This window comes from Pristiophorus japonicus, chromosome 22, assembly GCF_044704955.1.
Source record: "Pristiophorus japonicus isolate sPriJap1 chromosome 22, sPriJap1.hap1, whole genome shotgun sequence".
Classification (NCBI taxonomy): Eukaryota; Metazoa; Chordata; class Chondrichthyes; family Pristiophoridae; genus Pristiophorus; species Pristiophorus japonicus.
Genome location: NC_091998.1, coordinates 35,893,691 through 35,916,612, shown reverse-complemented (window position 1 = coordinate 35,916,612; position 22,922 = coordinate 35,893,691). Strand labels below are relative to the sequence as shown.

At 48.1% G+C, this 22,922-nt stretch overlaps 1 protein-coding gene across 2 annotated transcripts in view; it reads left to right on the top strand.

Moving 5' to 3' along the window:
• The window catches only part of tbrg1 (transforming growth factor beta regulator 1), a 120,472-nt gene that overhangs the window by 8,835 nt on the left and 88,715 nt on the right, over window positions 1-22,922 (top strand). For both annotated transcript variants that reach the window (XM_070865925.1, XM_070865924.1), the window contains exons 3-6: window positions 1,673-1,730; window positions 4,282-4,364; window positions 11,016-11,052; window positions 21,011-21,073. In XM_070865925.1, coding sequence (XP_070722026.1) covers window positions 1,673-1,730; window positions 4,282-4,364; window positions 11,016-11,052; window positions 21,011-21,073 — 241 coding nt within the window. The remainder of the gene's footprint in view (window positions 1-1,672; window positions 1,731-4,281; window positions 4,365-11,015; window positions 11,053-21,010; window positions 21,074-22,922) is intronic.

Genomic DNA, 22,922 nt, shown 5'->3' with positions numbered 1-22,922 from the left:
ATCTCCACTCTTCACTGTACGCACTATAAATTGTACCAATTCCCATCTTTACACTATCCACACGGATTCTGGCTTGATGCAACCTCTGGAATATCCCTGAGCACAGGGATAGAATCCTGGACTAACCTTTCCACCCCAACTCCTTTTTTCTGTCTCTGTCTCTTCTAATTATGTTATAATAAGGAATGTATCAGTGGCCACCTCATACTTGTTCCGAAGTGATGCTGGGTCTATTGAAACATTCAAGACTGAGGTGGATAGATAACTGTGTCTTCTCGAACCGCCTGTCTCCTTCCCTTTCCTGCGCTTGTGTTTTCCCACCTGTGGGGCTGGTCGATACATCCCCTTTGTGTCCTTTTTCTGCATTGCTGCCATGTCTCAGTCTGCTCCCTGTGTCTGGTGCTGCTTCCCCTCTCCCCATTCCTCCTCCCAGTCTGCACTTTGGCACTTCCCCTCTCCGTTTCTCCAACACTCACTGTCACCATTGCCTAGTCACTGCTTATTGTGCATCCCTCTCTTCCCTATTGTCGCTACACATGCCATCCAAAACTGTATGTTGGCGAAACACGTTCTTCGTTTTTATAAAATAAAAAGGAAATAATTTGCATTTCTATAGCGCCTTTCACAACCTCAGGACATCTTAAAGTGCTTTACAGCCAATGAAGTACTTTTGCAGTGTAATCGCCGTTGCAATGTAGGAAACGCAGCAGACGATATGCGTACAGCAAGCTCCCACAAACAGCAATGTGATAATGACCAGTTAATCTGTTTTAGTGATGTTGGTTGAAGGATAAATATTGGCCAGGACACCGGGGATAACTCCCCTGCTCTTCTTCGAAATAGAACTTCGGATCTTGTATGCCCACCTGAGAGGGGAGACGGAGCTTTGGTTTAACGTCTCATCTAAAAGGTGGCATTTCTGAGTGCAGCGCTCCCTCTAAATGTCCTCTACCTCCCTGTCATAGGTATTTGAAGAATACAAAAGGACATGGGGTAAGAACAGGGAAATAGCATGAGAGTAGACAGCTCTAGCTGAAGAGATAGCACCGGCATGATGGGGCAGGTAATTATCTCCTGTGCTGTAAATTCTATGACTCCAATGTGATTGGAATTCTGAGAATTGGTGGTGTTTTGAAGTTAGCAGTACAGGAAGAGAAGGGAGATGTTATAGTTAATAGGAAGGGCCGGTGACACTGAAAATGCAATCAAAGCGAACGTGTATGCATTCTTTATTGAATAATACATCTTGGGTTGGGCTCTTGCAAGGGCTATAAGAGTGTTTCAGATGTGGTTCCAAATCAAGGTCGCAAATCTCAAGTGGTTTATGAATGTTTTCTTGGGGTTGTCTGTAAGCCTGTCTCGTGCTTTATGGACACTGAGTCATACAGACAAGGAAGGTCCCAAGCTCGATCCCCGATTGGTGCTGAGTCAGCTGATCCCAGCGAGGGGAGCAGGCGGGCTGCTACTGTTGGTCGCCGTGACCTTGGACGAGGGAAGGAAACCGAGCCAGAAGCTCTAATTGCTGTCTCCTGGCTCACTGCCTCTCCATTCTGTTTTAACCTTGATGGGCTGATTGATGGGTTGTCGTGTTCAGCATACAGATCATCTGCCATGTATTATCATAGACAATATAATGAAAACCGTTTTTAAAATTTTTATTTCTCCCTACTAGTGAGCCAACAGCTGACGTGAGTGATAAGCCAAACATGACGTGGTTGGATGCTGCGCAGGTACGCACTCTTACTCAACGCATAAGTCCGTGTTGTACATTGTTCCTCATGTCGAGAATGATTGGATCACCAGATCTTGCATTGCACCAGAACTAGCTACTCCCTGAGCTAAGCTGGTCTAATGTAGCTATGCCTCTAGCATCGATCCCACAATGTGGAAGATTGTCCAGCGTTGTCCTATCGAAATGTGTAAGATTATGAGGGGGCTTGACAAGGTGGATGCAGAGAGGATGGTTTCACTGATGGGGGAGACTAGAACTAGAGGGCGTAATCTCAGACTAAGGGGCTGCCCATTTAAAACTGAGATGAGGAGGAATTTCTTCTCTCAGAAGGTTGTAAATCTGTGGAACTCGCTGCCTCAGAGAGCTGTGGAAGTTGGGTCATTGAATAAATTTAAGACAGAGATAGACAGTTTCTTAACCGATAGGGGAATAAGGGGTTATGGGGAGCGGGCAGGGAAGTGGACCTGAATCCATGATCGGATCAGCCATGATTGTATTGAATGGCAGAGCAGGCTCGAGGGGCTGTATGGCCTGCTCCTGCTCCTATTTCTTATGTTCTTATGTTGCAGGATAGATCCAAGTGGTCAATTACGTCCCCACCAGCCTCCCAATCCTCAATGAACTAATGGAGGGAGTCATCAGTGGCGCCATCAATCATCACTGAGACCATTGCGGGAACCATCGCTGGTTACAATGACGCTCGAGCTTGCTAGAGGCTCCATCACTGCGGCCACAGTGGGATGTTAGAGTTTTCCTGCTTTCTGCTCAACTGGCTCAGCTGAAAGTGAGAACTAGCCGCAGGCAGGGTGATGCTCCATTGTGGTCTCTGCAGGGCTGAGTCCTCACAGTCATCAGTTGTTGGAAACCTATGTCTCCATGTCCTTGTCAGTGGTGACCAGCACGGCCCACAATGGTTGCTGCTCCCTTAAAGGTTCACAGCACCAGAACAGACCCTCATCGACCACACATCCCTAATCATCCCAGACCCTAGTCTTTTCCGAGTGCCCCCTAACTCCCTTATTATTGAAATCCCACCCTCCAGTCTCCTCCCTCCTGTTGAACGGTTATGGACCTCAGTCATGGAATTCTCCCAGACATCCTAATTTCACTCAGTGCCCTCCTGAATACTCCCAGATCCAGCCCCTTGTGTACTGCCAGACTCTTTCCTCTGCTCAGCTGAGTACCCACACCCCAGCCTTCTATTCCCACCAGATGATCATAACCCTCATTCTGAAGCCCAACTATTGACTTGGTCCACCATGTGCTCTCAAGCCCCACACTCCACTTCTTTCAAGCACCAGTTTCCTTCCCCACTCCTTCCCAGCCCTCCACTTTTATTCTGACTTGCACATGTTCCATAGTCAGCAATAGTACCATCAAGCAACTCCTACTCACCAATAACCTGTTAGCTGATGCTCAATTCGGGTTCCACCGAACTACTTGGCTCCTGACCTCGTCACAGCCTTGTGTCAGAGGAGGTGAGAGTAACTGCCCTCAACATAAAGGCAGCGTTCTATCAAACAGGGCACCAAGGAGCTCGAGCAAAACTGCAGTCAATGGGAGTCGGGAAAAACTCTCCAATGGCTGGAGTCATACTTGCTGCAAAGGAAGTTGATCATGGTTGTCAGAGGCCAATCTTCACAGTTCCGGGACTTCATTGCATGAATTCCTCAGGGAAACATCCTTGGTCCAAACATTTTCAGCTGCTGCATCACTGACCTTCCATCCATCATAAGTTCAGGAATACTGCTGTTCGCTGACGATCCCACAGTATTCAACTCCTGATATTTAAGCAGGCCACAGCAAGACCTGGATAACATCCAGACTTGGGCTAAGTGGCAGCGAACATTTGTCCCACATAAGTGCCAGATAATGACCATCCTGAACAAGAGGAAGCCCAGCCACCTCCCCATGATCATCAGCAGTGTCACTGTCACCAAGTCCTGTCTGATCAACATCCCGAGGGTCACCATTAACCAGGAGCTGAACTGAATCAGCCATATCAATACAGTGACTCCTAGGACAGGGCAAAGGCTGGCTATCCTGCAACGAGTGGCTCACCTCCTGACCCCGCCAACATTTCCACCATCTACAAGGCTTGAGTCAGGAGGATGATGTATACGCAACCATTCATCTGGCTACATGAAATGACTTGGGCCAACAATCCAGTTCTTGGTGGGAATGTGCCGCAGCACAAAACTGCTTCTAATGTGGCACTAACTGGCACTCTCACTCGGGTGTCAGGGTGGTGGTGTAGCGAATGAAAAAAAGATCCTGCTGTACAGTGAGAGGTGCTCTCAGGTTGGGATTGGGACAGAATAAAGGGAGCTTTGTTCTACAAATATCAATGCTGTGTCTCACTCAGGAACGCCTGATTCCCAGCACTAACAGCCCTCGCCTTTTAACACAAAATTCCCAAAAGAACCTTCACGAGTCCGTCTTGATTCTGACCCTAGCTGCAAACTTCACTTGTCAGTTTCAGTGCTGTCTTCAGAGTTACGAATATTGTGACTCAGCTGCTGAAAAAGTGTTCACATGTTTTGTTATAGATTGTTCTGGAAGAGGCCGGGAGGCCGCTGCACATCAAGGAAATCAAGCAGAGGATACTGGACCGAGGGCTGGTGCAGTCCAAGTAAGGAGGCATTTAGTATCGCGCCTTCACACAGCAGGCAGACCTGAGCTGGGTGCAGTGTGATGCAGAGTACCTCCACAGAAGGGCGGGGGTCGCAGGGTCAGGCGCTGGTCGGTGCTGTAGCTCGGCTCTGCCCTGCCTTGGGGTAGTTGGGGTGATACAAATGGCCTCGCTGATCCTGAGCAAGGGGTGAAAAGTCAGCCAGGATTTCCGGCCTTCCTCCCTGTCGTAAAAGGCATATGTTTGGATGTTGGTGAGGATGAGGATTGGGCCACCTCCACAGTTGAATAGCCTACTTATACTCAGCCAGGGGTCACAAAAGAAGCACGGGCAGTTGGCAAAGTACCAGAGGGCTGCTACTCCCGAGGTGATGTGGCCATCAAGCATTCGCACCTCAGGTGTGACACGGGCAGCTGCAGAATAGAGATGCCCGTACAGTGCGTCACAGTCCCAAGCTCAGTATAGCAAGGGCCATCTCCTTCCAAACTCGGTATAACAAGGGCCATCTCCTTCCAAACTCGGTATAACAAGGGCCATCTCCTTCCAAACTTGGTATAACAAGGGCCATGTCCTTCCAAACTCAGTATAACAAGGGCCATCTCCTTCCAAACTTGGTATAACAAGAGCCATCTCCTTCCAACCTCGGTATAGCAAGGGCCATCTCTTTCCAACCTCGGTATAGCAAGGGCCATCTCCTTCCAACCTCGGTATAGCAAGGGCCATCTCCTTCCAACCTCGGTATAACAAGGGCCATCTCCTTCCAAACTTGGTGTAACAAGGGCCATCTCCTTCCAACCTCGGTATAACAAGGGCCATTTCCTTCCAACCTCGGTATAGCAAGGGCCATCTCCTTCCAACCTCGGTATAACAAGGGCCATCTCCTTCCGACCTCGGTACAGCAAGGGCCATCTCCTTCCAACCTCGGTATAGCAAGGGCCATCTCCTTCCAACCTCGGTATAACAAGGGCCATCTCCTTCCAACCTCGGTATAGCAAGGGCCATTTCCTTCCAACCTCGGTATAGTAAGGGCCATCTCCTTCCAACCTTGGTATAGCAAGGGCCATCTCCTTCCAACCTCGGTATAGCAAAGGCCATTTCCTTCCAACCTCGGTATAGCAAGGGCCATCTCCTTCCAACCTCGGTATAGCAAGGGCCATCTCCTTCCAACCTCGGTATAACAAGGGCCATCTCCTTCCAACCTCGGTATAGCAAGGGCCATCTCCTTCCAACCTTGGTATAGCAAGAGCCATTTCCTTCCAACCTCAGTATAACAAGGGCCATTTCCTTCCAACCTCAGTATAACAAGGGCCATCTCCTTCCAACCTCAGTATAACAAGGGCCATCTCCTTCCACCCTCAGTATAACAAGGGCCATTTCCTTCCAACCTCAGTATAACAAGGGCCATTTCCTTCCAACCTCAGTATAACAAGGGCCATCTCCTTCCAACCTCGGTATAACAAGGGCCATCTCCTTCCAACCTCGGTATAACAAGGGCCATTTCCTTCCAACCTCAGTATAAGAAGGGCCATCTCCTTCCAACCTCGGTATAACAAGGGCCATCTCCTTCCAACCTCGGTATAACAAGGGCCATTTCCTTCCAACCTCAGTATAACAAGGGCCATCTCCTTCCACCCTCAGTATAACCAGTATAACAAGGGCCATCTCCTTCCACCCTCAGTATAACAAGGGCCATTTCCTTCCAACCTCAGTATAACAAGGGCCATCTCCTTCCAACCTCAGTATAACAAGGGCCATTTCCTTCCAACCTCAGTATAACAAGGGCCATCTCCTTCCAATCTCAGTATAACAAGGGCCATCTCCTTCCAACCTCGGTATAACAAGGGCCATCTCCTTCCAACCTCAGTATAACAAGGGCCATCTCCTTCCAACCTCGGTATAACAAGGGCCATCTCCTTCCAACCTTGGTATAGCAAGGGCCATCTCCTTCCAACCTCGGTATAACAAGGGCCATCTCCTTCCAACCTTGGTATAGCAAGGGCCATTTCCTTCCAGGGAGAAGGGATGAAGGTTGGCAGAACAAAGACTTGTGACAGTGCAATTAATGGCCACAAATTCATTTGTTAGTCATCATCATCATCATAGGCAGTCCCTCGGAATCAAGGAAGACTTGCTTCCACTCCTGAACAAAGTCCTTAGGTGGCTGAACAGTCCAATACGAGAACCACAGTTCCTGTCACAGGTGGGACAGACATTCGCCGAGGGAAGGGGTGGGTGGACTGGTTTCCCGCACGCTCCTTCCGCTGCCTGCGCTTGATTTCTGCATGCTCTCGGTGATGAAACTCGAGGTGCTCAGCGCCCTCCCGACTGCACTTTCTCCACTTAGGGTGGTCTTCGGCCAGGGTCTCCCAGGTGTCAGTGGTGATGTCGCACTTTATCAGGGAGGCTTTGAGGGTGTCCTTGTAACGTTTCCGCTGCCCACCTTCGGCTCGTTTGCCGTGAAGGAGCTCCACATAGAGCACTTGCTTTGGGAGTCTCGTGTCTGGCATGCGAACAATGTGGCCTACCCAGCGAAGCTGATCGAGTGTGATCAGTGCTTCAATGCTGGGGTTGTTGGCCTGGACGAGGACACTAATGTTGGTGCGCCTGTCCTCACAGGGGATTTGCAGGATCTTGCGGAGACATCGTTGGTGATATATCTCCAGAAACATGAGGTGTCTTCTGTACATTGTCCATGCCTCTGATCCATACAGGAAGGCGGGTATTATTACAGCCCTGTAGACCATGAGCTTGGTGGCAGATTTGAGGGCCTGGTCTTCGAGCACTCTTTTCCTCAGGCGGCCGAAGGCTGCACTGGCGCACTGGAGGCGGTTTTGAATCTCCTCATCAATGTCTGCTTTTGTTGACAAGAGGCTCCCGAGGTATGGGAAATGGTCCACGTTGTCGAGGGCCGCGCCGTGGATTTTGATGACTGGGGGGCAGTGCTGTGCAGCGAGGACAGACTGGTGGAGGACCTTTGTCTTACGGATGTTAAGCGTAAGGCCCATGCTTTCATATGCCTCAGTGATTACATCGACTATATCCTGGAGTTCAGCCTCAGAATGTGCGCAGACGCAGGCGTCGCCCGAGTACTGTAGCTCAATGACAGAGGTTGCAGTGGTCTTGGACCTGGCCTGGAGGTGGCGCAGGTTAACCAGCTTCCCACTGGTTCTGTAGTTTAGTTCCACTTCAGCGGGGAGCTTGTTGATTGTGAAGCGGCGCCAATGGAGCAGTGCCAGGGGAGTAACCTACGACTGACTTTCATTTTAAACTTTTAATCCATTTTTAATCAACTTTTAATCTATTTTTTTAAACTTTTAATCAACCTCCGTAACTTTTTAAACAATTTGGAAAAACTTTTAAACTTTTAAACAACTTGGAAACCTTTGGAGAAACTTTTAACTTGTTAGTACCGTGTGCTGCATAGCAGTGCAAGATGCTGTTCAGATCGCCAGTGGTCCTATGTTGTGTTATACACTAAGTCAGGCAGTGCCAGAGCTCTCTGGTGGAAAATTATAAAAGAAAGTAAGACTTGCATTTATATAGCGCCTTTCACGACCACCGGACTTCTCGGGCTTTACAGCCAATTATGTATTTTTGGAGTGTAGTCATTGTTGTAATGCAGGAAACGCAGCAGCTAATCTGTGCAAGCAAGCTCCCACAAACAACATTGTGGTAATGACCAAATAATCTGTTTTATTTAATGCTGATTGAGGGATAAATATTGGCCAGGACACCGGGGATATATCTCCCCTGCTCTTCTTCGAAATAGTGCCGTGGGATCTTTTACGTCCACTTGAGGGAGCAGATGGGGCCTCGATTTAACGTCTCATCCAAAAGACAGCACTCCGCCAGTGCAGCACTCCCTCAGCACTGCAGTGGAGTGTCAGCCTAGATTTTCGTGCTCAAGTCGCTGGAGTGGGACTTGAACCCACAACCTTCTAACTCAGAGCCACGGCTGACACTGAAATTTAGTTACCAAAGCAGCCCATTCAGTTCAATGTAGCCCTGTCGTGCCCACTCCTCCATTACAGCAATCTCGTTCAATCTCCTTTCCTGCTGTATCTACATACCCAATAATATGTTTTTCATATTTATCCAATTCTCTCTTCAAAGAACCATAGAATGATACAGTGCAGAAGGAGGCCATTCAGTCCATCGTGCGTGTGCCAGTTCTTGGAAAGAGCTCTCCAATCAGTCCCACTACCCTGCTCTTTCCCCACAGCCCTGAAAATGTCTCCCCTTCAAGTATTTATCCAGTTCCCTTTTGAAAGTTATTATTGAATCTGCTCCCATCGCCCTTTCAAGCAGCGCGTTCCCGATCACAACAACTCGCTGCGTAAAATATTTTTTCCCACGCTGCCTCTGGTTCTTTTGCCAATTACTTTAAATCTGTGACCTCTGGTTACTGACCCCTCTGCCACTTGAAACGGCTTCTTATTTACTCTAGCAAAACCATTCATGATTTTGAACACTATCAAATCTCCCTGACATCTCTGTTCTATGACCATGACATCCTCCCTAAAGTGCGGTGCCCAGAATTGGACACATGACTCCAGCCGGGGCCTAACCAGTGATTTATAAATGTTTAATATATCTTCCTTGCTTTTTTACTCTATTCCTCTATTTATAATACCAAAGATCCCGTCTGCCTGTTTAACAGCTTTCATAACTTGTCCTGTTACCTTCCAAGATTTGTGTACATTCCCCCCCATCTAATCAATGATTAGTTCCTTCACATTTCTGTGCGTTAAATTTCATCTGCCACGTGTCTGCCCATTTCACCAATCTGTCTCTGCCCTCCTGAAGTCTGTTACAATCCTCCTCATTGTTTACTACATTTCTATCATCTGCAAACTTTGAAAAGATGCCCCATATACCCAAGTCCAGGTCATTCATATATATCAGAGAGAGCAGTGGTCCGAATACCCTGGGTGACACCACTGCACACTTCCCTCAGTCTGGAAAGCAACCGTTCACCACTACTCTCTGCTTTCTGTCCCTTTGCCAATTTCGTACCCACGTAATCACTGTCCCTTTAATCCCACGGGCTTCAATTTTGCTAACAAGTCTATTATATTGTACTTTATCAAATGCCTTTTGAAAGTCCAGATATACAGCATCAACCGCACAGCCCTCATTAACCCTCTCCATTACTTACTCAGCAAAGTTGACAGATTGATTGATGTACTGACTGCTGACCCACTATGCACGGTGTGGATTGTACTGAAATTAGGGCGCTTTATTAAACAACGGACAACAGTAGAATGCACTGTACTGCCATTTATTTATTTACAATTGGCACCCTGCTTTTATGAATTTGAAGATTGGGGCAATTTATTAATAATAGGGCAGCAGTAGGAATATAGTTTATAGGATTTTTTTTATTTTGAAGGATTATTTGCACAGGGAATGTTATCTCGGGAAAAACACTGGAAACATACGTTTTCTCATGTAAAGGATTATTAGAATATGAAATGGGATATTAGGATCGGAACTACTTTATCACAAGTGACTCGTTCACAGCTTGTAATAGATATATAACGGGCACATTCGCACGAACACATTTTCCCGCTATACGTGGTGCACGTGTAATCCATCGGACTCCCTCGAAACCCCATAGCACAAGAGCAAATCTCACCAACGAGCATTTGCCGGCCCTGGCTCTTCTGCAAAACAATTTATTGCAACAATGATGAGGGAATCTTTGTGCTGGCAGTCAGTACACCAACGCATCTTTGCTGAGATTATAGCCCTGGACCATTTAAGCGACGATAGACTGTGATAGGGGTGGACAGAAGGTGTCATATTCCCAATAACCTTCCATTTCATAAGAACTCTTCAGGTTGGTTACTGATAGTTTATTGGACAGGGAAACTGCTTCTCAATATACAATTAACGTCTGACAGGTAATCGTTCAGCAAACAGCTGCTTGATTTGCCCGAAATAGTCAGCTCGCTTCATACAGTTTAAGCAATGCCTTTATGGTTGGCGCCTGCGGTACTGGAAAATGGTCAGTGCCATTCGTCCGATACAGGAAGGCCCCGGGTAAGTGAGGACGGTACATGTAAATCCCATTCTCAGTGCTTGCCTTTTAATAAATACATCAACCCAATAACACTCCTATCCTTAAATACTATGTCCAGGTGTCTCCCTTGGCTCAGTGGGAGCACTGCTGCCTCTGACTCAGAGGTCATGGGCTCAAGCCCCACTCTAGAAACATGAGCACATAATCTAGGCTGGCACTTCAGCGCAGCACTCCATACTGATTGAGCGCTGCACTGTCAGAGGTGCCATCTTTCGGATAAGATGTTAAAACGAGGCCCTGTCTGCTCTCTCAGATGGAAGATCCTGTGGCACTATTCAAAGAAGAGCAGGGGAGTTCTCCCCGGTATCTTGGCTAATATGAATCCATCAAGCAACATTACTGAAACTTGATTATCTGATTTATTTTATTGCTGTGTGTGGGAGCTTGCTGTACACAAATTGGCTGCCGAGTTTCCTACATTACAACGGAAAATACACTTCTAAAATACTTCATTGGCTGTGAAGCGCTGTGCGATGTCCCGAGGTCCAATATGTAAAGAATCTACCAATCCCAGTGTAAAACTACCTTGTGTTATTCACTGATTGTCTTGCTCTCCTTCTCTGTAGCTCCAAATCTAGCCTGGAAGCAGTTCTGTATCGCGAGGTAAGCGTTCCTTGCTAGTCATTTCTATTTCAATCTGCATTCAGTGTTTATGGTTTGCTGGGTGATTGTGAGGGAGTCATCATCATCATAGGCAGTCCCTCAAAATCGAGGAAGACTTGCTTCCACTCTAAAAGTGAGTTCTTAGGTGACTGAACAGTCCAAAACGGGAATTACAGTCTCTGTCGCAGGTGGGACAGACAGTGGTTGGAGGAAAGGTTGGGTGGGGAGTCTGGTTTGCCGCACGCTCCTTCCGCTGCCTGCGCTTGCTTTCTGCATGCTCTCGGCGACGAGACTCAAGGTGCTCAGCGCCCTCCTGGATGCTCTTCCTCCATTTAGAGCGGTCTTTGACCAGGGACTCCCAGGTGCCGGTGGGGATATTGCACTTTATCAGGGAGACTTTGAGGGTGCCCTTGAAACGTTTTCTCTGCCCACCTGGGGCTCGCTTAGTGTAGGAGTTCCGAGTAGAGCGCTAACTTTGGGAGTCTTGTGTTAGGCATGCGAACAATGTGGCCCACCCAGCAGAGCTGGTTGAGTGTGGTCAGTGCTTCGATGCTGGGGATGTTGGCCTGGTCGAGAACACTGACGTTGCTGCCACCTGCTCCAACCCAGCTTTCCATTCCCCTTGGTGATTGGTGCAGTTTGCAGTGCTGTTAAAATGGTGATTGTGAATGGAATAGGCAAAATCAACCCTACTAATTATTCCCTATGGTAAAGGGTTTGAGTAAAGTTAGGGAGTTATGACTAAGAGGAGAATTCAGGAGAAACGTTTTCTCCCAAAGAGGAATAAAGTTGTAGAATAAGTTCCAGGGAAGGACATTGAAGCGGAAAAAATAAACAGGCACAGCAGACATTTAGGCATGTTTGTGGAGAGAAACTGGTTTGAGGGAGTGCTACCTTGTGGCAATCTTTACATCATTGTGCTGCATGTATCATTTGCATGCGTATTTCAGTAATTTTAGGATTAAGCCTACAATCCATTGTTACTTACATGATTACATCATTCAGCTATGATACACACGCACCTGTTACTCTCTCATTCTCACTGTTCATTGCCTCCTGAAGCCTAATTAAAAAAGGAGGCAGACAAAAAGTAGGAACTATAGACCAGTTAGCCTAACATCTGTGGTTGGGAAAATATTGGAGTCCATTATTAAAGAAGCAGTGGCAGGACATTTGGAAAAGCATAATTTGGTCAGGCAGAGTCAGCTTAGATTTATGAAGGGGAAGTCATGTTTGACAAATTTGCTGGAATTCTTTGAGGATATAACGAACAGAGTGGATAAAGGGGAGCCAGTGGGTGTGGTGTATTTGGACTTCCAGAAGTCATTTGACAAGGTGACACATAAAAGGTTACTGCACAAGATAAAAGTTCACGGGGTTAGGGGTAATACATTAGCACAGATAGAGGATTGGCTAACTGACAGAAAATAGAGAGTTGGGATAAATGGTTCATTCTCTGATTGGCAACCAGTAACTCGTGGGGTGCTGCAGGGATCAGTGCTGGGACCCCAACTATTTACAATCTATATTAACGACTTGGAAGAAGGGACTGAGTGTAACGTAGCCAAGTTTGCTGACGATACAAAGATGGGAGGAAAAGCAATTTGTGAGGAGGACACAAAAAATCTGCAAAAAGACATAGACAGGCTAGGTGAGTGGGCAAAAATTTGGCAGATGGAGTATAATGTTGGAAAGCGTGAGGTCATGCACTTTGGCAGAAAAAAAAATCAAAGAGCAAGTTATTATTTAAATGGAGAAAGATTGCAAAGTGCTGCAGTACAGCGAGACCTGGGGTTACTTGTGCATGAAACACAAAAGAATAGTATGCAGGTACAGCAAGTGATCAGGAAGGCCAATGGAATCGTGGTCTTTATTGCAAAGAGGATGGAGTATAAAAGCTGGGAAGTCTTGCTACAGCTATACAGGGTATTGGTGAGGCCACACCTGGATTACTGCGTGCAGTTTTGGTTTCCATATTTACGAAAGGATATACTTGCTATGGAGACAGTTCAGTGAAGGTTCACTAGGTTGATTCCGGAGATGAGGGGATTGACTAATGAGGAAAGGTTAAGTAGGTTGGGCTTCAGTAGGTTGGGACTCAATGGAATTCAGAAGAATGAGAGGTGATCTTATTGAAACATATAAGATAATGAGGGGACTTGACAAGGTGGATGCAGAGAGGATGTTTCCACTGATAGGGGAGACTAGAACTAGAGGGCATGATCTTAGAATAAGGGGTCGCCCATTTAAAACTGAGATAAGGAGAAATTTCTTCTCTCAGAGGGTTGTAAATCTGTGGAATTCGCTGCCTCAGCGAGCTGTGGAAGCTGGGACATTGAATAAATTTAAGACAGAAATAGACAGTTTCTTAAACGATAAGTGGATAAGGGGTTATGGGGACCGGGCAGAGAAGTGGAGCTGAGTCCATGATCAGATCAGACATGATCTTATTAAATGGCGAGCAGGCTCGAGGGGCCTTATGGTCTACTCCTGTTTCTATTCCTTATGTTCTTCTGTAGAGGTTGTGATTCAGTTGTAACAACCATCTATCTTTCTTTCCTAAATTAATTCGTTTTGGCTTCAATGAATCACAAGATGACCACCATATCCTGGGGAGCTTGCCCCCAACCTGCTAAAGATTAATCTTGTGCTTTTTATGCTCACATTCCTCTTCCTAACTTTCCAAATCCAACACTATATAAAAAATTACAAAATAGAAAATGCACCTCAGTGCACTTTAGCCTTCCCTACAGTACAAGTGATCTGCAGTGTACGTGTAGAAGGGTAGGTTTGTATCAGCACCTATATTGTCACAAATCTTTCTGATTTGTTGAGGCCAACGGTCCCAAGCATCGAGGCATGTGGGCTAAACTCCGATTGGCCATAAAATAACTTTTTCTCTCTCACCAACTTTCTGCCTTAATCTCTCCTGAGCCTTGATGTTAAGTCTTCAGCTACTCGACATCACAGCCAAGAGAGATCTCTCCTCGCCTGTTGTTCACACTTCCAGCAGGGGTCCCTGAATAGCAAACAGGGCCAAGAATCCTGGTCCGTTATCCCCTCCCAATCCCCCCACAGTTCAGATCAACTGATTGATGGTGATCAGAGATGGAACTTGGATCTTTGGCCTCTGTGGCTCAGCTACTCACTGATTGGCTCATTGGAGCAATTTCTCTTCCTTAAACATTTGATTTTTTTTCTCAGTGCCACCTCGATTCTACTGAACCCTAGCTGCAGAGACAGCCTAGAGTTAGCGAGCTGTGAACTGCAACTCGGCGGGGCATGGAGCAGCAGCTGTGTGGACCCTGGTATGTGACTACCAAAAGCTCTGAGCTGTCCTGCCAATTGCTGCGCCATATATTGGTGCGAATCCAGCTCTCTTCACACGAATAACTATTTTATGGTAAATTGATGTTTAGCCCACGTGCCTCAATGCTTGGGACCGTTGGCCTCAACAAATCGGAAGGAGCCTGAGTTCCTGTGACAATATAGATACAAACCTACCCTTCTACACGTACACTGCAGGCCACTTGCACTGTAGGGGAAACTAAAGTGCACTGAGGCGCATTTATTAAAATGTTATTTTTTATACAGTGTTGGATTTGGAAATTTAGGAAAAGGAATGTGAGCATAGAGAGCACAAGATTAATCTTTGGCGGGTTGGGGGCAAGCTCCCCAGGAAATGGTGGTCATTTTGTGATGCATTGAAGCCAAAAAGAATCAATTTAGGAAAGATAGATATTTTATGAAGATAGTTGTTGCAACTGAATCGCAGCCTCTGTACCAAACAAACATTCTGTAGCAAGGTTGCTGTCTCCATCAGGTGCGCTGCTTGTGGTTCTTGCAGCCATTCTTTTTCTGTTTGGAATTTCTGTCTCCAAGCACCTTTATGGGAAAGCTAGCTTTCATTGACAGCACAATCGGCAGTGCAGCGTGGGGGAGAGGGAATCCAGAACAGTGCATTCCTGTAGCACTCATTTCTTCATGGCCCAAGGTAAAAGCAGGATTTTAGATGCTGTTGGGCGCAAGGACCATGGGAATGCTATTTCCACTATAAGTGGGCGATGCAACAGCGCTCATATAATTCTTGACTGAAACAGGAAGGGGCGATTCAGCATTGGCAACTGGCTGTTAATGACGCGACGGATATTGTTCCAACTGTGCACTAGCAGATCATCCAAGTGATAACCAAACTCTGCAAACTTCTCAATTATGTTCAACACACGAGTGTTCCACCATTAGCTGCACCATTCCAAGCAGTCCGGAATAACACCTACAGCTGAACAAAGGCTGGTATATTGATCCAGAAATTGCCATGATTAGGCAACGCAACTCAGTCTCTTACTAACTGTTTACTTGTGAACAGCAGATATCACAGTGTCCTAGCGCTCAGGATGGGTGCTGCCCAGTGTCTGAGGTGTCTTCAATGTGTCTGGGCCAGTGTCAGTGAGGTGTCTGGGCCAGTGTCAGTGAGGTGTCTGGGCCAGTGTCAGTGAGGTGTCTGGGCCAGTGTCTGCATTGTGTCTGGGCCAGTGTCTGCATTGTGTCTGGGCCAGTGTCTGCATTGTGTCTGGGCCAGTGTCTGCATTGTGTCTGGGCCAGTGTCTGCATTGTGTCTGGGCCAGTGTCTGCATTGTGTCTGGGCCATGTCTGCATTGTGTCTGGGCCAGTGTCTGCATTGTGTCTGGGCCAGTGTCTGCATTATGTCTGGGCCAGTGTCTGCCTTATGTCTGGGCCAGTGTCTGCATTGTGTCTGGGCCAGTGTCTGCATTGTGTCTGGGCCAGTGTCTGCATTGTGTCTGGGCCAGTGTCTGCATTGTGTCTGGGCCAGTGTCTGCATTGTGTCTGGGCCAGTGTCTGCATTGTGTCTGGGCCAGTGTCTGCATTATGTCTGGGCCAGTGTCTGCATTGTGTCTGGGCCAGTGTCTGCATTGTGTCTGGGCCAGTGTCTGCATTGTGTCTGGACCAGTGTCTGCAGTGTGTCTGGGCCAGTGTCAGTGAGCTGTCTGGGCCAGTGTCTGCAGTGTGTCTGGGCCAGTGTCTGCATTGTGTCTGGGCCATGTCTGCATTGTGTCTGGGCCATGTCTGCATTGTGTCTGGGCCATGTCTGCATTGTGTCTGGGCCATGTCTGCATTGTGTCTGGGCCAGTGTCTGCATTGTGTCTGGACCAGTGCCTGCAGTGTGTCTGGGCCAGTGTCAGTGAGCTGTCTGGGCCAGTGTCTGCAGTGTGTCTGGGCCAGTGTCTGCAGTGTGTCTGGGCCAGTGTCTGCAGTGTGTCTGGGCCAGTGTCTGCAGTGTGTCTGGGCCAGTGTCTGCAGTGTGTCTGGGCCAGTGTCTGCAGTGTGTCTGGGCCAGTGTCTGCAGTGTGCCTGGGCCAGTGTCAGTGGGGTGCCTGGGCCAGTGACTGCAGTGTGCCTGGGCCAGTGTCAGTGGGGTGTCTGGGCCAGTGTCAGTGGGGTGTCTAGGCCAGTGTCAGTGAGGTGTCTGGGCCAGTGTCAGTGGGGTGTCTGGGCCAGTGTCAGTGGGGTGTTTGGATGTGAGTCTGGATAATGCTGCATATATGGTGGTTCTCTGCTCCAGATGATCAGCTCCATGATTCGGATCTGCTCAGTACTTTCACTTTGGCCCTGCATTAGGCACCAGAGCAGTAACTATCTTCTCCCCGTTCATCCCAAATCTGTCCATTTGCACTTTGAATTTCTGCCAAGTTCACAGTAACCAGTTCTATAAACAGACAGTTCTTAAATGTGAAACAATTATTCCCCAAAACTTTAACTTTTGCAGGAAGATTTGTTCCCCATCTGCTGCATTAACCCCCTGCTTACAGCCGCGCCCCGGCTTTAAAACAACACAGGGTTTTCCGAGTTACGGTAGACAACTCGAGCTCGGTCCATAGCACCTGATGTAAAAATGGATACTATTTCTTCAAATGCTCCTAGGATTAGATTCTTCTCAATAAATTTATGACATTTTCTGATCCTTTCTGAACGGCACCAGGTTTAAATGAAAGAATTTTGATGTGGGGTTACAGTGTGATCAAAGAGATGTTGGGTTGGGTGAGAGGATGTTGAGTTGGGGGAGAGGATATTGAGTTGGGGGAGAGGATATTGAGTTGGGGGAGAGGATGTTGAGTTGGGGGAGAGGATGTTGAGTTGGGGGAGAGGATGTTGGGTTGGGGGAGAGGATGTTGGGTTGGGGGAGAGGATGTGTTGGGGGAGAGGATGTGTTGGGGGAGAGGAGAGGATGTGTTGGGGGGAGAGGATGTGTTGGGGGGAGAGGATGTTGTGGGGGAGAGGGTGTTGGGGGAGAGAAACATAGAAACATAGAAAATAGATGCAGGAGTAGGCCATTCAGCACTTCGAGCCTGCACCACCATTCAATAAGATCATGGCTGATCCTTCACCTCAGTACTCTTTTCCCGCTTTCTCTCCAAACTCCCTCTTGAATATATCCAATGAACTGGCATCAACAACTCTCTGTGGCAGGGAATTCCACAGGTTAACAACTCTCTGAGTGAAGAAGTTTCTCCTCATCTCAGTCCTAAATGGCCTACCCCTTATCCGAAGACTGTGTCCCCTGGTTCTGGACTTCCCCAACATCGGGAACATTCTTCCCGCATCTAACCTGTCCAGTCCCGTCAGAATCTTATACGTTTCTATGAGATCCCCTCTCATCCTTCTAAACTCCAGTGTATAAAGTCCCAGTTGATCCAGTCTCTCCTCATATGTCAGTCCAGCCATCCCTGGAATCAGTCTAGTGAACCTTCACTGCACTCCCTCAATAGCAAGAACGTCCTTCCTCAGATTAGGAGACCAAAACTGAACACAATATTCCAGGTGAGGCCTCACCAAGGCCCTGTACAATTGCAGTAAGACCTCCCTGCTCCTATACTCAAATCCCCTAGCTATGAAGGCCAACATGCCATTTGCCTTCTTTACCGCCTGCTGTACCTGCATGCCAACTTTCAATGACTGATGAACCGTTGCACCTCCCCTTTTCCTAATCTGCCGCCATTCAGATAATATTCTGCCTTCGTGTTTTTGCCACCAAAGTGGATAACCTCACATTTATTCACATTATACTGCATCTGCCATGCATTTGCCCACTCACCTAACCTGCCCAAGTCACCCTGAAGCCTCTTAGCAACCTCCTCACAGCTCACACCGCCACCCAGTTTAGTGTCATCTGCAAACTTGGAGATATTACACTCAATTCTTTCAGCTAAATCATTGATGTATATTGTAAAGAGCTGGGGTCCCAGCACTGAGCCCTGCGGCACTCCACTAGTCACTGCCTGCCATTCTGAAAAGGATCCGTTTATCCCGACTCTGCTTCCTGTCTGCCAACCAATTCTCTATCCATGCCAGTACATTACCCCCAATACCATGTGCTTTGATTTTGCACACCAATCTCTTATATGGGACCTTGTCAAAGGCCTCTTGAAAGTCCAAATACACCACATCCACTGGTTCTCCCTTGTCCACTCTGCTAGTTACACCCTCAAAAAATTCCAGAAGATTTGTCAAGCATGATTTCCCTTTCATAAATCCATGCTGACTTGGACCGATCCTGTCACTGCTTTCCAAATGCGCTGCTATTTCATCCTTAACAATTGATTCCAACATTTTCCCCACTACTGATGTCAGGCTAACCAGTCTATAATTACCCGTTTTCTCTCTCTCTCCTTTTTTTAAAAAGTGGTGTTACGTTAGCTACCCTCCAGTCCATAGGAACTGATCCAGAGTCGATAGACTTTTGGAAAATGATCACCAATGCATCCACTATTTCTCGGGCCACTTCCGTAAGTACTCTGGGATGCAGACAATCAAGCCCCGGGGATTTATCGGCCTTCAATCCCATCAATTTCCCCAACACAATTTCCCGCCTAATTAGGATAGCCTTCAACTCCTCGTTCTCACTAGACCCTCGGTCCCCTAGTACATCCGGAAGGTTATTTGTGTCTTCCTTCGTGAAGACAGAACCAAAGTATTTGTTCAGTTGGTCTGCCATTTCTTTGTTCCCCATTATAAATTCACCCGAGTCCGACTGCAAGGGACCTACGTTTGTCTTCACTACTCTTTTTCTCTTCACATATCTATGGAAGCTTTTGCAGTCAGTTTTTATGTTCCCGGCAAACTTCCTCTCATATTCTATTTTCCCCCTCCTAATTAAACCCTTTGTCCTCCTCTGCTGAATTCTAAATTTCTCCCAGTCCTCTGGTTTGCTGCTTTTTCTGGCCAATTTATATGCCTCTTCTTTGGATCTAACACTATCCTTAATTTCCCTTGTTAGCCACGGTTGAGCCACCTTCGCTGTTTTATTTTTACTCCAGACAGGGATGTACAATTGTTGAAGTTCATCCATGTGATCTATAAATGTTTGCCATTACCTATCCACCGTCAACCCTTTAAGTATCACTCGCCAGTCTATTCTAGCCAATTCACTCCTCATGCCGTCGAAGTTAGCTTTCCTTAAGTTCAGGACCCTAGTTTCTGATTTAACTGTGTCACTCCCCATCTTAATAAAGAATTCTACCATATTATGGTCACTCTTCCCCAAGGGGCCTCGCACAACAAGATTGCTAATTAGTCCCTTCTCATTACACATCACCCAGTCTAGGATGGCCAGCTCTCTAATTGGTTCCTCGACATATTGGTCAAGAAAATCATCCCTAATACACTCCAGGAAATCCTCCTCCACCGCATTGCTACCAGTTTGGTTAGCCCAATCTATATGTAAATTAAAGTCGCCCATGATAACTGTTGTACCTTTATTGCACACCTTCCTTATTTCTTGTTTGATGCTGTCCCCAACCTCACTACTACTGTTTGGTGGCCTGTACACAATTCCCACCAGCGTTTTCTGCCCTTTGGTATTCCGTAGCTCCACCCATACCGATTCCACATCATCCAAACCAGGATGATTGGTGGGAGAGGATGTTGCGGGAGAAGATGTGTTGTGGGAGAGGATGTGTTGGGGGAGAGGGTGTTGGGTTGGGGGAGAGGGTGTTGGGTTGGGAGAGAGGGTGTTGGGTTGGGGGAGAGGGTGTTGGGTTGGGGGAGAGGGTGTTGGGTTGGGGGAGAGGGTGTTGGGTTGGGGGAGAGGGTGTTGGGTTGGGGGAGAGGGTGTTGGGTTGGGGGAGAGGGTGTTGGGTTGGGGGAGAGGGTGTTGGGTTGGGGGAGAGGGTGTTGGGTTGGGGGAGAGGGTGTTGGGTTGGGGGAGAGGGTGTTGGGTTGGGGGAGAGGGTGTTGGGTTGGGGGAGAGGGTGTTGGGTTGGGGGAGAGGGTGTTGGGTTGGGGGAGAGGGTGTTGGGTTGGGGGAGAGGGTGTTGGGTTGGGGGAGAGGGTGTTGGGTTGGGGGAGAGGGTGTTGGGTTGGGGGAGAGGGTGTTGGGTTGGGGGAGAGGGTGTTGGGTTGGGGGAGAGGGTGTTGGGTTGGGGGAGAGGGTGTTGGGTTGGGGGAGAGGGTGTTGGGTTGGGGGAGAGGGTGTTGGGTTGGGGGAGAGGGTGTTGGGTTGGGGGAGAGGGTGTTGGGTTGGGGGAGAGGGTGTTGGGTTGGGGGAGAGGGTGTTGGGTTGGGGGAGAGGGTGTTGGGTTGGGGGAGAGGGTGTTGAGTTGGGGGAGAGGGTGTTGGGTTGGGGGAGAGGGTGTTGGGTTGGGGGAGAGGGTGTTGGGTTGGGGGAGAGGGTGTTGGGTTGGGGGAGAGGGTGTTGGGTTGGGGGAGAGGGTGTTGGGTTGGGGGAGAGGGTGTTGGGTTGGGGGAGAGGGTGTTGGGTTGGGGAGAGGGTGTTGGGTTGGGGGAGAGGGTGTTGGGTGGGGGAGAGGTTGTTGGGTTGGGGGAGAGGATGTTGCGGGGAGAGGATGTTGCGGGGAGAGGATGTTGCGGGGAGAGGATGTTGCGGGGAGAGGATGTTGGGTGTGGTGTGACACAGCTGAGCCTCTGTGTTGCTGCATTTCAGACTCAGAAAGGGAGCAGACGGTTCAAGAGGCTGGAGAACAGGAATGGGGTCTTTGCTCTGTTGGTAAGTGTGAACCCTGCCGGTATTGTAATTGCTGCAGCTTGTTCTTGTCATTTCCTTCCCCTTTCCCTTTTCCCCGGGGGACATTGTCTGGAGTGTGTCCCATGTGTTTAAAAAAAGCAGATGGTGGCAATCTGAAACAGAAAGAGAAAATGCTGGAACACTCAGCAGGTTGTCAGCATCTGTGGAGCGAGAAACAGAGTTAACGTTTCATTGTTCATATTGAGCTCCATTTTCCACAGTATTGCCCACTCACTGAATCTGTCCACCACAGCATTGGTAGGAATGACCGCTGCACAGTTCTCGTGGAGACGAAGTTCTGTCTTCACACTGAGGACACCCTCCATTGTGTTGTGTGGCACAAACATGATGTTAAATGAGATTGATTCAGAACAGATCTAGCAACTCAAAACTGGGCATCCATCAGGCGCTGTGGGCCATCAGCAGCAGCAGAATTGTATTCCACCACAGTCTGTAACCTCATGGCCTGGCATTTCCTTCACCGCTGCAGGAGTTCCTCAGGGCAGTGTCCTCGGCCAAAGCATCTTCAGCTGCTTCATTAATGACCGCCCCCCCCCCACCTCCATCATAAGGTCAGAAGTGGGGATGTTCGCTGATGATTGCATAGTGTTCAGTTCCATTTGCAACTCCTCAGATAATGAAGCAGTCTATGCCCGCATGCAGCAAGATCTAGACGACATTCAGGCTTGGGCTTATAACTGGCAAGTAATATTCACGCCACACAAGTACCAGGCAATGACTATCTCCAACAAGCGAGAGTCTAACCACCGTCCCTAACATTCAATGGCATTACGATCATCAAATCCCCTACTATCAACAACCTGGGGATCACCATTTACCAAAAACTTAACTGGACCAGCCCCATAAATACTGTGACTATAAGAGCAGGTCAGAGGCTGGGTATTCTGTGGCGAGTGTCTCACCTCCTGACTCCCCAAAGCCTTTCCATCATCTACAAGGCACAAGTCAGCAGCTCCAACAACACAAGCTTGACACCATCCAGGACAAAGCAGCCCGCTTGATTGGCCCCCCATCCACCATCTTAAACATTCACTCCCTCCACCACCGGCGCACCGTGGCTGCAGTGTGTACCATCTACACGATGCACTGCAGCAACTCACCAAGGCTTCTTCGGCAGCACCTCCCAAACTCACAACCTCTACCACCTAGAAGGACAAGGGCAGCAGGCGCATGGGAACACCACCACCTGCATGTTCCCTCCAAGTTACACACCATCCTGACTTGGAAATATATCGGCCGTTCCTTCATCGTCGCTGGGTCAAAATCGTGGAACTCCCTCCCTAACAGCTCTGTGGGAGCACCTTCACCACACGGACTGCAGCGGTTCAAGAAGGCGGCCCACACCACCTTCTCAGGGCGATTAGGGATAGGCAATAAATACCGGCCTTGCCATGAACGAATAAAAATAAATCTCTCCAACAGCCTGGCACATGTGGCCATTGACCATAAGCCTTACGAAAGAGTAAGAGATTGATATTGAGCACACCAGTAAAGGAATATGTCACAGAGTGATAGACAGCCCATTGAGAAATGGGTAGTACAACAAAAGACTGGGCGAGTGCGACACAAGAAGAAATAGAGATTGGGAATGGAGCAGAAATCATTATAGAATGAGATTGCTTTTTGTGTTTGAGCAAGGGATTAGCCGTGTTGTGTGATAATTGGTATAACACTCCTGCCATAAAAGAGTTGCTGCAACTCACAGTCAGCAACGGCATGTGAGTGTGTCTGCTTTAAATAATGACTGCAGCACCCCTCCTCAGGTCTCCCAATATTGGCCGAGTCTGTGGCTGGAGTTGGGTTAGTGCCT